The 15524-nt window shown below is 40.4% G+C and overlaps 1 protein-coding gene across 1 annotated transcript; it reads right to left on the bottom strand.

The window, feature by feature from the left end:
- Window positions 1-8564: 8564 nt before the first annotated feature.
- Window positions 8565-15507, bottom strand: CH25H (cholesterol 25-hydroxylase). Its single transcript, XM_014875295.2, has one exon. The coding sequence runs from the start codon at window positions 9937-9939 to the stop codon at window positions 9115-9117; it is 825 nt and encodes a 274-aa protein (XP_014730781.2). The 5' UTR covers window positions 9940-15507; the 3' UTR covers window positions 8565-9114.
- Between the last annotated feature and the right edge of the window lie 17 nt (window positions 15508-15524).

The raw sequence follows: 15524 nt of genomic DNA on the forward strand, positions 1-15524 counted from the left end.
GTCACACAGAGTGAGCCAGGGTCACTTCCTCCCCTAAACAGGTGGTTAAAGTGGCACAAATACCTCTGCCTCTGCCCACCTAGTGATTTCCACAAAATATGAGAGCACTCAATATCTTGGGACCTCTCCTGCTCCGTCCAAGTGTGCCGAGTTGTGTAACAAACCCACAAATTACTGGAGGGCTCTGACATAAGCTGCATTGCGTAACTTGTTTCCTTCTGAAACTGCGTGGAAAACGACACTGTCACTACCACACAAGTTTCAGCTGTCTTGTTCTCTGGCAGCAGTCTTTACCTGGGGGGAGAGCCCTGAGGTTTCTCCTGAGACTGAGCATGCCTGCCCATATCTCCCCACCACTGCTCCCTCATGGTCCTTTCTGCAGAGGTTTGTCTCTAAGTACCAGCCATGACTCTGGTTTGATGTCATCGCCAGCTTTCTTGCTCCACATCACATCACACTTTATATGCCATAGTTTTATATATACATATAAATAGCAAAGGAAAAAAGTAATGGTAATTCACATATATATATATATATATGTATAATATTTATAGGTATATGCTTGCATAGAGAAATAAAATGGAGATATATGTGTACTATCATGAGCTGGGCAATCACCAGAAGTTCCACACATTCATTTCTAATAATCTCATCCCGGAATTCCCACTAAGCAGAATGAAAATGCAGTTGTACCCTGAGAGCCACTGTCAAAAGTAGCTGGACAGACACCAGCTACCTCTGTGTGACTTAAGTCCAAACTTGAATTCAGCTGTTTTTCTTATGCTGCTGTCTGGAATTTTTACCTTAAAAGGCAGAAGTACCTTAAGTACACAGCTGTAACAGCATAATTATTAGAAATCTCTTACAGCAGTGGACTTCATGTACGTTGCCAGAAGCAAAACAAACTTCTAAATCCCACTCCTTGCCACAGCCAGTTAAGAGCTTAGTAGGTGCTACACCTACATTAAATAATTAAGACTTGTAATAACAGCAGTAGGAAATAATTTTTTTAAAAAACCTAAAAGCGCCATTACTTGTTTTGATTGAGTATTACTGTTTTGTACATACCTGAAAAACTGGTATGTGTCTGTTATCTGAAAGGACCAGTTACTGCCAAGTCAAACTTAGATGTCTGTAATGAGAAAGTTTTGATTAAATTCTTCTCACAAAGAAGTAAATACAGCGTCCACAAAATACGCATTATAGATTTCTTCAGTCTTGGTTTAAACCTTCACTTCAGCTACCAGATGCAGAAGCCCACACTATGGCTTTAGCCACTTAGGAGACAGGATTTTTCCTCTATTTATATATAGCTCCTGGCACCTAGATTTTTGTCAGGGTTTCAACGTAATACTATAAATAAATAATACTAACTGAATGAGTGCTAATTTCAAATTTTAGAATCTAGCAGGATGGCTCTCTTCTAGAAACAGGACTGATGCTAGTACATAAGCACTAATTTATCCCACTACCCTATGATTAAGAGGTCTAAAAGAAAAGCAGTGAAGCAGTAAGCTGAAGTTCAATAGACAAAGGAAATAAAACAGAGAATCAGCTTGTTGTGCTGCTATGGCTGAGTGCATGTGCCTTTCCACATTTTACATGCTCTGCTCTTTTGTTATCTGTCCATAGCTTTCAGAGTTTAACAGTGTTCTTCTGCAAGCTGTGCCAAGTGCAGAGGGAAATGAAATTCCTTCTTCTGAAAAATGGTTCAATTACTCAAGATACAAATCTGAGTCACAGAAAGAGAAAGAATAAAGAGCATACAACATATTGGCTAAACTATGCAATTAATCTCCAGAAAGACAAGGATGCAGAGCAGTAGGCACAGAGCCCAGGTTTAACAGGGTGGAAGCAGGGGTGAGTTAGGAGCATATCATCAGGATTTGCAAGAAAGCAAATAAAATAGTAAATTCTCAGTCATGGTACTTCCAAAAGAGTGTTGCTACATAGACTAGCCAGTTCCAAGGTCCAAGCTAGTGATTTTGCTTTAGCTTTTTGGTCTAGGAAATAGGTCAACTACATCATACAAAGTGGAGATGTTATAGACTGGCAAAGCAATTTTCCACAGGTGAGTCACAAGTAATATCAGAAAAGCTGAATCAGTGACGAGCCATGGCTATGGGAACAGAGAAAGGACACTGGAAACACTCAAACCCACAGAAAAAGTAATTACACAATCTTTTTCTTTCCTCACCACAATAGTACCAAAGCTAATAAGCCATTATTAACTTTTTTGAGGCTTTAACTTCAGGTTACGCTTGATCACACCAGAATTGTTGCTGACAAGAAAATCTGACACCCTCAAAGGCTGCATCCTACACATGGGCTACAGCTCCACGTCAGCATGGCCCTGCTGACCCAGCCCTCCTCTCACACCACCCATGTCTGCCCAGCTTCCCCATCATTGCACCTGGCCCTTGGCTCACACCCAGCCAGGAGGGCTGGAGCCTCTCCACCACTGCAGCAGCAAAGTCCAGAATGTGTTCAGGTCATTCAGTGAGCACAGGGAGCCAAACAAGACCTCCCTAGACCAGACTGCAGAAAAATCTCCCCTCCTACTCCTCTGAGCTGAGCTGGGTTCAAATTGGTTCTCAAGTGGCTGGTGGGGAGGTAACAGAGGCTCTCCCGCCCCCAGGGGGAAAGGCTTTGAGAGTAAACACGTGAAATGGAAGCCCCTGCCTGGAGCTGAATAGAAGAGGAAAAATGTCAGACCAAGAGCTTGGCCTCTCAGATAGTTTTCAGAACGGGTTGTGAGGGATAAGCCTCCATTTGCAGCAGGACTGTGCATGCAATGTATTACAGATTCTCAAGTGATGCAGGAGCCTGGGAGTGATCATCTGACTGCCCAAGGAATAAAACATGGCAAACCTGGCAAAGCAGCTGGCAAGACTCCGCCCCTTTCCTTAGAGGACAAGGGGAGGTTGTCAGCAGCCCCTCAGAAGTATTGTGGCATTTCTAGGAAAGGACATCAGTGGACATTGCTAGGATAAAAACAGAGAGGAAGGCAGCTGGTGGGCATTTGCGTTTTCTGTAAGCTCAACTGAGAAGGACACTTCTGATCTTATAGGTTTTGTAAGTTGCAACTGTCAGGGGAGCTGCTTGTGCAGTTTTAAATGATTCCATTTCCCAAGTTCATTTGTCTAGAGAGCTTGACAAATTCCACTGCCTCAGCTATTTAGACCAGTTCCGGAAGTTTTGTAAAGCAATCCCTTAAAGGGGCTGTGAAATTACCCATGTGTGTTGCTTCTTAAGGGTGTAATTTTTCACAGCTGCTGTGAATGGCTGAAAAGGTGTGTAAACAGACACCAACAAAATTTCTAGCAGTGCTTTTTCATATTCTTTTGATAAAGAATATGCATCTTGCTCACCTTAAAAAGTTTTTCTGTAGATAATCCTAGATTTTTGGACTACCTAATCCCCTGAATTGTTTGCTGAAGTCTCTCTCAATAGACTAAAATCAAAGTAGTCATGTTTCTGCCTGCCTAGCCTACTAACCATCCCTTTTGGATTGTTGGCTTTATTTTCCACAAGTAAAACCTGCCGTCTCAAATCTGAGCGTAGAAGAGGCTCTCCAGCCCATGCCTGTAGATCTTTTTAACTTAGTCTTATGTTGGTGATACAAAAATATATTTGCATTTATGCTGACCAAAGGTGGAGTTCCCTCTTGCAGGTCACTGTGTTTTTCTGCTGTGAAAGAAAGAAGGAGAAAACAATAAGGAAAGACTGTGTGTGGATGTGGAGTCTGAACCATTCCAGCAGTAAGAACCTGAGGGCTGAAACCATCTGTGCTCTGGTGGGAAGGATATATCAGTGCAACACCCCATCTGTACCTGACAGATCTGCACAGTGCCCCAAGGGACAGAAATAAAAGTGCTTTCCCATCCTCCTTTCTCTTCTTCCCCTCTGTGCACCTATAGACTTGATCACAGCAATCATTCCAGATTGGGAGACAAGGTGATTAGTAAGCTTTTAAAATCTCTTTGAGAAGAAAACAGTTTGAAAAGAAGGATTAAAAACTCAGCATTGTTTTCCTCAGCTAAAGGGCCTTCTGCATTGGTTCTGTTCTCTTTAAGGCCTGGAATGCTTATGCTGGTTAGTTTGGGAGAGAGTATGGGACTTTTTTCAGTAAACAACTTCAAATTTTCCTAAATTGGAAACACATTTAAGTTTTGGAAAACAATTGTTTAGCAGTTGCTTTTACAAGAAAACCATGCTGCAAACACAGCTCCAGACTGTGCTGCAAAGACCTTTCAGGTTGGATTGGATTGAGCAATGCAGGACCAGCGTCAACATTTGGGCATGCAAAGCCAGGGCTTTGACGTGGTTTACATGAAAATGTGATAGCTGGTTCACACTCCAGTCTGCCTCTCCCCCGAGGAAATCTCTGAATAATTCTAGTGAGGGTTCAGAGAGTCCAAGACGGATGATTTTTCCAGATACAGATCCATCACTTCAAAAAGAGTTTCATGGATTTGGGCAGGTAAAAATGGAAGCTTAATACCTGTGCAGGAAAGCAAGAATAAGTGAAACTGAAGTGACTGCTGAGATAAAGCCACATCAGAGTGATTCATTCCTTCCAATGATATTGAGAGACAACAGATGACAATTAAATGTTCTGTCATCACAAATTGCTTCAAAACTAATTTAGAGATAGCACCACCCAAAGAGATGATAATTTTTATGTGGACACACATTTAGAGAGCTAGGGAATTATAGCTTGGAAATTCTTTTTCAGGCCTGCATTTCTCCTGTCTCTCAGCTCCATTCCCAGGCTGACAAGCTGACTACAGCTTCAGTTAGGGAGGAAGTCTCCCAGAGTGATAACTTGGTGAAAAACAGAGTGGAATTCATAATAAAAATTAACACCTGGTGTCTTTCCCGTGGGATACATCCTGAGGTGCTGTCCCATGGATGTTTTTCCCAATTGTCCAATGAGCTACTGCCCTGTCCTAGCTGCACGTAACACGCTTTAAATACGAGCTGTCTGTACAATAAAGTTGGCCTTTTTTCCCTAAAGAGGTCCATGTGTGTTGCTGTCCTTTCTCTCTCTTTTTAGTGCAGTGACCACATTTTTAATTTAATCCAGGTAACACACTAGATTAACCAAGTCACTAAGTCCATTATTGATACAGATTATTTTTCATAATAATAAATCTTAAAAATCATAAGAAATCATAATTATAGACCAGAACTGTGTAGGCTTTCCCCTGTAAAGTGCTTGCACTTGATCAACATGAGGGAAGACCAAGCCTTTTCCAGCACTGAGTATTGACTCAGCATGGCTCCAAGCATCATCTGCTCACTCCAAAGCATATGAGGAGCTCACTCTACAGCAGCACTGAAAACACACCCACTAAATAGAAACCTGTCCCTTTGCAGTGTTATACTCTTACCTCAAAATTGCTAAACTGGGTATCATTTGAAAGACTGAGACTAATTTTCAAGAGACGTATAGGACTAAATTGCCAGTGAGAATCTGGGAACTCCTACAATTCACAAGAGCAGACAAAGAGTTCAATATTTAATGTGTGCCTAAGAATTAAGACAGAGAAATGCATAAAATCTTGTTTCTTTGAGCTTTATTAAATTTGGAAGATATAAAGTGGACAATAGCAGCACCAAAAAAATTCCTTGTATAGCTTCAAAGGTCTCTGCAAACATCCTCTATTCACAAATGACCACACTTTAGCTTTCAGCGGATTAGATGGGAAGTCTGTGTGGAACATCACGCCACGTTATAAAGAGGAAGGAAGCTAGGAGAATTTTGGAACAGAAGGGAGAAAGTTGGGTTTGGTTTTCTTACATAAATCCTTACAAGCGAGTGTCATGCCTTTCCTTTTGTCTGGTAAAGATTTGTGGTAAAGACTATGGGGAAATGCAAATATAGGGAGTAACATTTATAAAATCCTGTTTTAAAATCTCACCACTATCAATACACAGAACTTACTGTCCTCTCATTCTCAGTGGCACAGTATATGCTGAGCTTTCAATGAAAACAGGAAAAAAAACAACCCTTATTTGCTATATCTCCAGTATGTTTTCATTGAATTGCAAAGGCCTGAAGTTATGAGTCTTCTGCTCATGAATTTTTCTCACATGCACAACTAAACTTAGACTAAAGCAAACTGCTACAGAAAGCACTTCAAAGTACACACAACAAACAAATGGATTCAATCCCCCAGAGTTTAGAACCTAAGAAACTAAGTTGCCTTCAAAAGCATTGGAGAAATAGGGAAAATGTAAGCTAGGATTATGTCATGAGGATGAAATTACATATATTACATATACATACTTATTTCTAGTATGGGATTCAAAAAAGCCATTCCAGACATGTATTAGTCAAATATTCATTTAACAACCTTTTTTTTTTTTTTTTTTTTTTTTTTGAGAATTCCAAGTTCTTGCAATAATACACTTTCAAACTGAGGTTCCAGGTCTGATTGGCAACAGATTAGGTACAGATATAACCTGGGGGAAATTCCATATTTGAGGAAACACATTCTTGGTGTGTGTCTGAAGTGATGCAAATGTTGAGGAGGTGAGCAGTAGGCAGGATCATTGTGCAGCACATTGCCTCCTTCCGTGGCCAGTTTGATCATCCTCAGGAGCTGTCAGGCTACACTGTCAATGCCAAATCAGACAATCATCTCTCTTGACTTGACAACTGCAAGCATAGTTTTGCCTGCAGCTGACTAGAACTCTCTCCACTAGCGAAGTATTATATCAACTCTTAAGCTTCATACAAAAAGCAGAATAATCCCCATGAGTTTAGTTACAACCTTTCTTGTGGGTTTTGCTCACAGGCTTCCTACAGCAACATATGCAAGTACCAGTTAGCCTTACCCTTGCTTACTCAGAGAGCCAATAATACACGAAACAGGCTGTTACAGTGTACAGTTACAAAATATAGTGTAAGGTATGTCATTGAAACCACAGATTATCCTTGCCAGAGGCTCAGAATTTGCCAAGCTGAATTAAGTGGGATTTGCAGAACAGAAAGGATAACTTTGGGGCACCTCAAAAATGGCTAAACAGCTCAAAGAAATCAGAACATGTTTTTTACCTCCTGTATTCACCAGAAAACAAAGAATACTGTCCTCTCTTTCTAGGACACACCAAAATACCTAAGATTACAATCAGAATCAGAAAGACTGGGGATTGTTTCTCACAGCTTAATAGATGAATTGCAGATTCCAGTATTATTTTAAGCCTCAGTTTTTGCTCTCAGTATGGATCATGTTCTTAACAAGGAAAAGAAGGGTTGCTCTTCTGTGATATCCAGAGAGCAGAGAGAGTATTTAAGTACTAAGACTGCAGAATTTCATGTTGTTTATGAAGATGTTTATGAAAATTATTTCCTGTTATCAAAAAGATGCAGTGTCTCAAAGTGCTGTTCCTTTTATAAATTCAAATGGCTGGAAATACTAAGGGGTCTCTCTTCTACTGGACAAACAGCCTCTGTAAGGTCACACAACCCTCTAGACATAACATAAGGACAAAGACATTTTTGGATGATGATGTTTAAATGTTCTTTCCACACTTTCTACATTATTTTCACTTTCTCTGTTTAATGCCTCATCATTATCCTGGGAAGTTTATTAGTAATACACGATAGGTGATTACAAGCATTAAAATGTTTTGTAGTGAACATTAGGCATCCGTGAGGATCTGCTGAATGAGACACCAATTACTTGCTTATCTCTTCATCCCTAGTTTTTCCAGTGTGACTTCTGTGAGACACATTTTGATCTTCTATATGTAACTGTTCTTCTAGCAATGCATAGCCATTTTGTTCTATGTCTTAGGATGCTGAAAGGTTTGATTCTATTCCCCTGAAATCTGCTTGAAAGAACCATCTATTTTTAGAAACCCTGTTTTTATTCCTTGACAGGATTTTGCATGTAAGTAACAATTAATTGATATGATTGTGAAGGACCAATGCTCCAATTTAAGGGGCTGCTTAGTAAAAATTATTCAAGCTTCTCAAAAATATAATAATAAAAGTTCACTATGACTTTTAAAACTGCATTCTTCAATACTCTATTTCTACAAAATTGAAAACTATTTTAAAAAAACATATGACTCTGGAGAAAAAATAAATTACTCACTTTTGAAATAATATTACAATATTTAAATAATAAGGGTCTGCAACTCTGAAATTAAAAGGGATGTCAGTCTCTTTTCCCAGGTAACAAGGGAAAAGACAAGAGGAAATGGCCTCAAGTTGTGGCTGAGGAGGTTTAGATTGGGTATGAAGAAAAAGTTCTTCACTGAGGGTTGTCAAGCACAGGAACAGGCTGCCCAGGGAAGTGGCTGACTCAGCCTCTCTGGAGGTATTTAAAAGATGTGTGAATGTGGCACACAGAGCAGGGTTTAGTGGTGGACTTGGCAGTGTTAGGGTAATGGTTGGACTCTATCTTAGAGGTCTTTTCCAACCTAAACAATTATATTATTTTATAATTCAAATAAATGACACCTATACACAGGGAACCATATCTGTTCCTAATATTAGGAGGAATTCCTAATATTAATTAGAGGAATTAATAAAATGGAACACAATATGATTTTAAAAGAATGAACATATTTATTCTCTATTAAAAAGAGATAGTACATCAAGGTAAAAAATATAAATATCAAAATCATTTAACAGTTAGCCAACCACCCAGACTTGGTAGCAATATTTTGCAAAATCATTGTGCAATATTTTTCCCTGGCAGATTAAACTCCACAAAATCCATGATGTGTACCTTTTCTGTTTACATCATAAATCATCCTACAAGAGTAAGATAATGTTCTGGTGTATGTATAAAACATCATACAATAACATGATACATGCTTTATGAAAGCTGGAAAGAAGGAAAGGAGAGAGAATGTCTCTTAATGCTTCCCTTAAACCTTTGACTCAAATATAAGCAACACATATTCACTTTCCCATCTGCAGTCCCTTAACACAGGCAGATCCAAGTACACACACAAATACACATATATTAAGAGCATTTGTTATAAATAGCTATTACTTTTATAGGCAGCTTCAAATATACAATCTTCTGTATGTCTTTAAAAAAAATGTCCCAGTTAAGTCTATAAGAGTTCATCCACAGGTAAATATTCTTAATTAGAACGTGACTCTGTGAATGTCCCAAAGAGTTTGTCCCAGTGTGTGAAGTAAGGAGCATAGTTGGATTTGAATTTCAGATGGTGGAGATCATGGTGTGGTGCTCCTCCATACAATCCAAAAGGCACAAGTCGGTGAGTTGACCATGGCAGGTCATATCCAGAATGGTCCTCCACTGACAAACCAATGTTTACAAGGAAGAAAATCATTTCTGTCAAAGGATGGCATCCGAGGAGCAGTGGGTTTATAGCAGCAAAAAATCCCAGTGAGAGCAGCTCCCATACACTGGAATACTGTGTAGTAAGGGCAAACGTCGACACGTGCTTGTGATGCACCTTGTGGAAGGTCTTGTAGAGCCAAGGCACCTTGTGATGAAGCAAATGCCACAGAAAGTACTCAAAATCAAATAGCAGCAGACAAACTGCTACTTGCAGCAGGACTTCGGGCAGCTCTGGAGCTGTCACTGGTAGATTCATGGGTCTCCAGTACCAGTGTAGAAATGTCACCGGGAAGATCAAAACGACATGGTGATACACACTTTGAATAATGCAAGGCACCATCATCCGAAGACTTGGATAGCTCTGTGGCTGGATTTTGTATTTTCTCAAGTCTGGTAGTCTGATGCTTAAAAAGTCCAGCACAATATATGGAAGACAGAAAGCCATGTATGCTGTGAAAGAAAACAGCACTGGAAAAAACGGTGACTTGATCAGTGGCTCCTTTGCAGTGACAAAGTCCCAAAGAGACTGCAGGCACAACCTGTCCTGCTGTCCCTCCATCGGAGAGCTGAGCAGCACTCGGTGTGGCAGGCTGCAGTTCATGCTGATTGCAGTCTAAGGCAGCTGGAAATCCTGCATGCTTTTATGTAGCCTGCTCAAGCAGTGGCTCCACCCCCAGAAATTCTTGCATGGCAACGTGTATCATTAAGGGGGAAGCTCCCTTTCCTGTCATATAGAAGGTCATATAATACATTACGATCTAAGTACAGAATTAACTGACAAGGTTATTAGCAGAGCTCTACAGGAGACTTGCACAGCAGGAAAAACAAGCAGAAGTGCAGAACCCTAATGCTGGAATTCAGAGAAAGAATTGGAACATCTTCCACTCTACTTAATGCAGACACTTTAAAAGTTGGTATTTCTTATAAATTTTGAATCGTATCATCCTTTTTTATCCTTCTGTCTTTATAGATAAGGCAATAAAAATTAACTTTTTTTTCCCTTTTTTTTTTTTTTTAATGCAACTGCTAGCTAAACAGGTCTAACCTGTGGAGATCTGGTGAGTAATGGCTATATGCAAATGCATATTTTCTTAATGATCCCTTGGTTATCAAATAGCCTTAGTTAAAAGCTTAAGGAGACCTTCTAGTCTGGATGTGGTGGCTGTGACTTATCTCCATCTAATGTGACATTTGAGGTCATGTTCTCCTTTATATACCTGTATCTACCTGACATGGAAAAATTCACCTGACCTGACTAGATGCAAAATTGAGCCAACCACTTTTGAAGAACATAAGATCCCCCAGTTGCAGAGCAGAATGCAGGGTAAAATCTCATTATGCTTCCAGACAGATGCTTTGTGACCAGTATTATCACATTATTACAATATTCACTCCATATCTCAACAGCTCTATTAGCAAGTTGAAATGAAAATCCTTCTTTGCTCACATATCAAACTAACATATGCACTTAAAAGATACACCAGTTAGACCTATGTCCTTTAAAGGATCTTCCTCTGACCACAGGCAGAAGCCAGCAGGCTTGACTCCAATATTCCTAATTTGCTAAAAGCATTTAGAGGTAAGCGATGGAAGTTTTGATTTAACCACTAAGATATCACTTCTTTTGTGCTTTTAGAAAAAGAAAAACAAAGCTTTGAACATTTAGGGAAACAAAGCTTGCCATAAGCTTCCTATGAACTCACCTCTTTTGTCAGTAAAGCATTTATTCTAATATTGGAAATGAGGTCAACTTCCTGGATGACTTTATTAGCTTGTTCAGATGATCTTACTTTTTGGCTAATCAGAAAATAAATCTGATGGGACAAATGTGAGAATGTATTTCCTTGCTTCTGAATAATTAAGAATGATTAATTAGCAGTGACCTTTTCTGAATATGCATAAATTTGTAACACAAGTTTGCTTTCAGTTTCAGCTGTTTTCTTTTCAATAGATTCTGTTCTCTCCCTAGACTTCAAGAATTTTACTTAAACCGTAACATTATCTGTGCTATTATTCAGGCAATCAGTAGGTCCTTGTTGGAGACAGGTTTCTACCTGTTCCATATATATTTTGAAATTCAGATTCCTTGCTGTTAAGAGACTGTTCTGTTGAATTAATTTATTTAGAGTAATAACTGTTGTAAATTAATACCTGGTGCAAGACCCTAATCTAACAGATGAGGATCTACACCCAAGAGCTTAGTTTCAATCTTCTGACTGCATTTTATCCTAACCTCTATTTCACAATAAGGCATTTATAACACGATCAGCACCTGAGTCCAAGAATAATCATGTTGAATATTTCTGTTGATTTATACAGTCACAATCAGAAATTAGGTCTCTTAGATGGGATAGCTGATCCTCTCTTTTATTAGAATTATGCAGGGAATCAATTTATTCTATAATGTATTCCAAACCTCACTAAAGGGAGATCGATATAAATTGCTCCGCTGCCTTAAAGACACTCCTCCTACTAATCCCTACAGATAAGTGAAGTCTCAAAAAGTTGTAGAGCCATTGCTGCCCCTAAGCTAAATTTTAAAGAATAGGCATTTTGCCAGCAGATTAGGCCATAGAAAAATATTCTTAAATCCCTTGAGGAAAAATAACGGTATTCTACATTGCTATTTCTAGGATATCCTGCAACATAAAGCCCGAGCAAGGCGCCCGAGCAGCCAGCGCTTACCTGGGGGGCTGGCGCCGCCCCGAGACCGCTCCGCAGCCGGCGCGGTGCCGCGGGAGGGGCTCCGACACCGCTCAGCTTGCCCCGGGGAACAGCCTCGGGACACCTCATCCTCATCATCATCATCCTCCAGAATCCCAGTCCAAGCTGTCTGGCTTAACCACCAAATAGCATTTACCACGTATCTCCGCTCTGCTAACTTCGGTTTCCTTGTCAGCACCAGGTATGACACACACACACACACATAAAAAGACAAAGTACACACAAACCCTTTCTGTACCTGACTCAGTTACACAACCCCAGCTTTCTTCAGTCAATTTACAATGCTGCCAAACTTTCCCACGTGTTGCAAGAATCTAAATGGCTCTCTCAAAAACTCACTCCTGCTACAGAGTTTAGGTTGAAGGGCACATAGCTTGGAATGAGGCCCCACGAAGGGTCTTAAATAGATTCCACATGAGAACAAGATGCAAGCACCTACCCCAGGCTGCACTGTTAGGTACAGGCTATAACATAAACAGCATAATACTACAGTGAGTAGGAGGAAAATGAGAGAAAGTTAGCGGGAGGGAAAACTAGAATCAACATACTGAAACTAATTAGAGGGAAAAACCCTTTCCGTCCTCCTCTTCTTCCCCTCTGTAAGGTAGTATTATTGTTGTACCAGCGATAAGGCAAGATCCCAGAACATGCCCAGCCTTCTACCGGGAAAAGCGTGCTGAGGAAGAGGGCTGGAGACTTGCTCAGGACCAGCACCAGGACAGACACCGGGAGCAGCGGCAGCGCCCGCTCTCATTTTAAAGGAAGCTGTTACCATGCTGGCACAACGCGGTGCTCGCGCCCGACTCACCTGCCAGCCGACCCGGTGCGGGGCCGCCCCGCCCGGTCCCTCCTGGTCCCTCCCAGGTCCCTCCCGGTCCCTCCCGGTCCCTGTCGGTCCCTCCCAGCAGCCGCGGTCTCCCCGCGGTGTCCCCGCGGTGTCCGGTGGAGCGGCAGCGCCGCCCAGCGCCCACCCGCGCCGCCGCCGGCGCCAGGATAACGGCACCGGGAAACGCTGCTCGGCTCAAAGCTCCCGGGATAACAAACTATTAACACTGTCCTGCAGCAGCACGGAAAGGTGGTAGGCACGGCTCTGTCACAGGCTTTGTGTGGTGGGTTTGGGGCAGGAGGGCGCTTGGACTCCGTCTTAAAGTTTTTTCCAACCGTAAATGATTCTACGATTCTACCCTACAGCCCCCTTCTGTTTACTTAATCTGCATATTCTAATGTAGGATCTGGATACAAATAAGCGAGATGAAACTCTCCTCCTCGCATCCCTGGTAAGCAGCTTGAACCTGAGTCCACAGGGATGCTGAGAATTTCAGGATGAAGAACACACATTCCTCTTCAGTTTTGATTAAAAATTTTTGCCTAAACACAAAATACTTTAAAAAACAGAACTAACACATTTGCTTTATCAAATTTTTAATCTCCACCTCCCCAATGAAGCTTCACTGAAAACCTCTCCAGCCAGTAAAAACCATAATCAAAGGTCGCTTTAATTAGTTTTGGACAATGGCTGATGATGGAAAACTGCCAGTGAAGTAAATTGCTAATTTAACAATTAATAGAATCAGTTTTCAAAATAATACCCATCAGGAAAATATCCTAAAATTCTTTCATTCAGAATTAATAACTCAGGAATGAGAAACTGATTTGCATTCTTCCACTCAGAAAATAATAATTATGCAATCATGTTACAGGTGTGGCTAGTGTCCATCCAACCTTCATAATTTTTTACTTCATTGATGATTTTAATGATTTTGGTCATATAAAGTTTATGAAAATAGGCTGCCAGGAAGAAAGGCAAGCTCCTGATGGGCAATGCTGTAGCATGAGTTTGTATTTTATGAGACAATGAAGGGAAAAGACATCATAAATGCTTTCATTACCAGAAAATCTTCCACCAAGAGCCATTTTATTAGATATCCAAAAACCTGTCCAGATATCAAGGTTTATCAAGTAAAGCCATTTGTAACTTTTTATGGTATTAAGGTACTTCTGTTTCATTTGAAGGGTTTTTGTTTGTTTTGGGACGCTTTGGGGTTTGTTTTTTTTTTGGTATGGCACATTCACTACAAATAATTTATATAAAAATTTTGTTTCCCAAGCTGACAAAACTGTTTCTCTTACAGGGCCCAAGTAGAGTAGGAGGTCTATTTTTCCACCTCTTCCTATGCTGAGGCACTTCTATACTGCTTGAGTTGATGTATAAACTTTTAGTGTTATCACTGGCCATGGAATCACTAACCAGTGTGAAGATGCTCTGTGTGGAGTCAGTAGATCATTCAGGCCATTCAGTACACTCCACTAACAAACACTCCACCATCCTTAGGCCTTTTGCATGAAATGAACACTGTAAATATACTTGCAGATGACTACAAAAATATCCTTGCCAAGTTCCAAGCACAACATGAGGACAAAACCACGTCTTTATGTCTGTGTTATCCCTCATATGTCTGATGTACATGTCTCAGTCAAAGCCCTGGACTGTGCATTCTCTTTAACTGCACCCAGGTCTGAGTCATGATCCAACAGCTGAACAGGGACTACTTTCTTCACCTTTCTAGCAGTCACTAAATGCTGAGACCAAGCCAGCAGAAAGTGTCCCATGCCCTCTTGTTAAGCCAGAACACTTTTATACTGTCTAAAGCTAATGTTCAGCCAACCTTCAACAGCACATACATAAATATCTGCAACACAGACGTGTGGAGAACAGTATTTAAGATCTGCTTAGAAAAATGTACTATTCATCACTGAACTCTAAATTCATCATAGGTGATTCTAAATAGACCAAGCTTTTCACTCATCTCCTCTATGTTCAGGGTGTCTTATTTTGCACAATTTGCACTGACACCTCTCCAAGTTTCTCACACACAAGGCCTGCAACTTTAGTGAGTCAGGGAGAAATAAAGCAGGTCACAATTTCCGTAACTATCCTTACTCCAGTGAAGCTCCATAATGGCTTTTGTGTAAAGCTTCTAGTATTCTGGCTTTATTTCCAGGTACACAGGCTGTTCATCATCTGACAAAGGTGACAACACATAGGATTTAATACACTCTAGTGTCTCAACTGCACAACCACAGTATTCAGAATGTACACAAAGGTATAGCCTGAGCACATTTATTATTGATGGTGACAAAGGTCAAAAGCTGGTTCATGTGTACTGTAGCAAAGATTAGATGTGATTAAATGCTAGTTATGAGATTACCAGACAGTCTGTTAAGCAATCCAATTACCCACAGTTTAAGAATGTAATACAAGAACTTTCCACCATGTCAGTAGTTTAGAAGAAGCCTCATCTGAAGGCTTAGACTCTGTCTTGTGAGTAATTATTTACCGTTAGTACCTTACTTAAAAGTCTCAGAGAAGTCCACCTAAATAAGAATGCCCTTTTAAGCTTGGGAAAAGCTTTTCAGAGAAGCTTTCAGGGAAAAAGTAAAATGGAAGTTTACTTAGATATT

The sequence above is a fragment of the Sturnus vulgaris genome, chromosome 8, assembly GCF_052056855.1.
Source record: "Sturnus vulgaris isolate bStuVul1 chromosome 8, bStuVul1.hap1, whole genome shotgun sequence".
Lineage (NCBI taxonomy): Eukaryota > Metazoa > Chordata > Aves > Passeriformes > Sturnidae > Sturnus > Sturnus vulgaris.

Excerpts from the sequence above, each read along its gene's own strand:
- CH25H (XM_014875295.2), bottom strand. The coding sequence starts at position 9,939 with ATGAACTGCAGCCTGCCACACCGAGTGCTGCTCAGCTCTCCGATGGAG.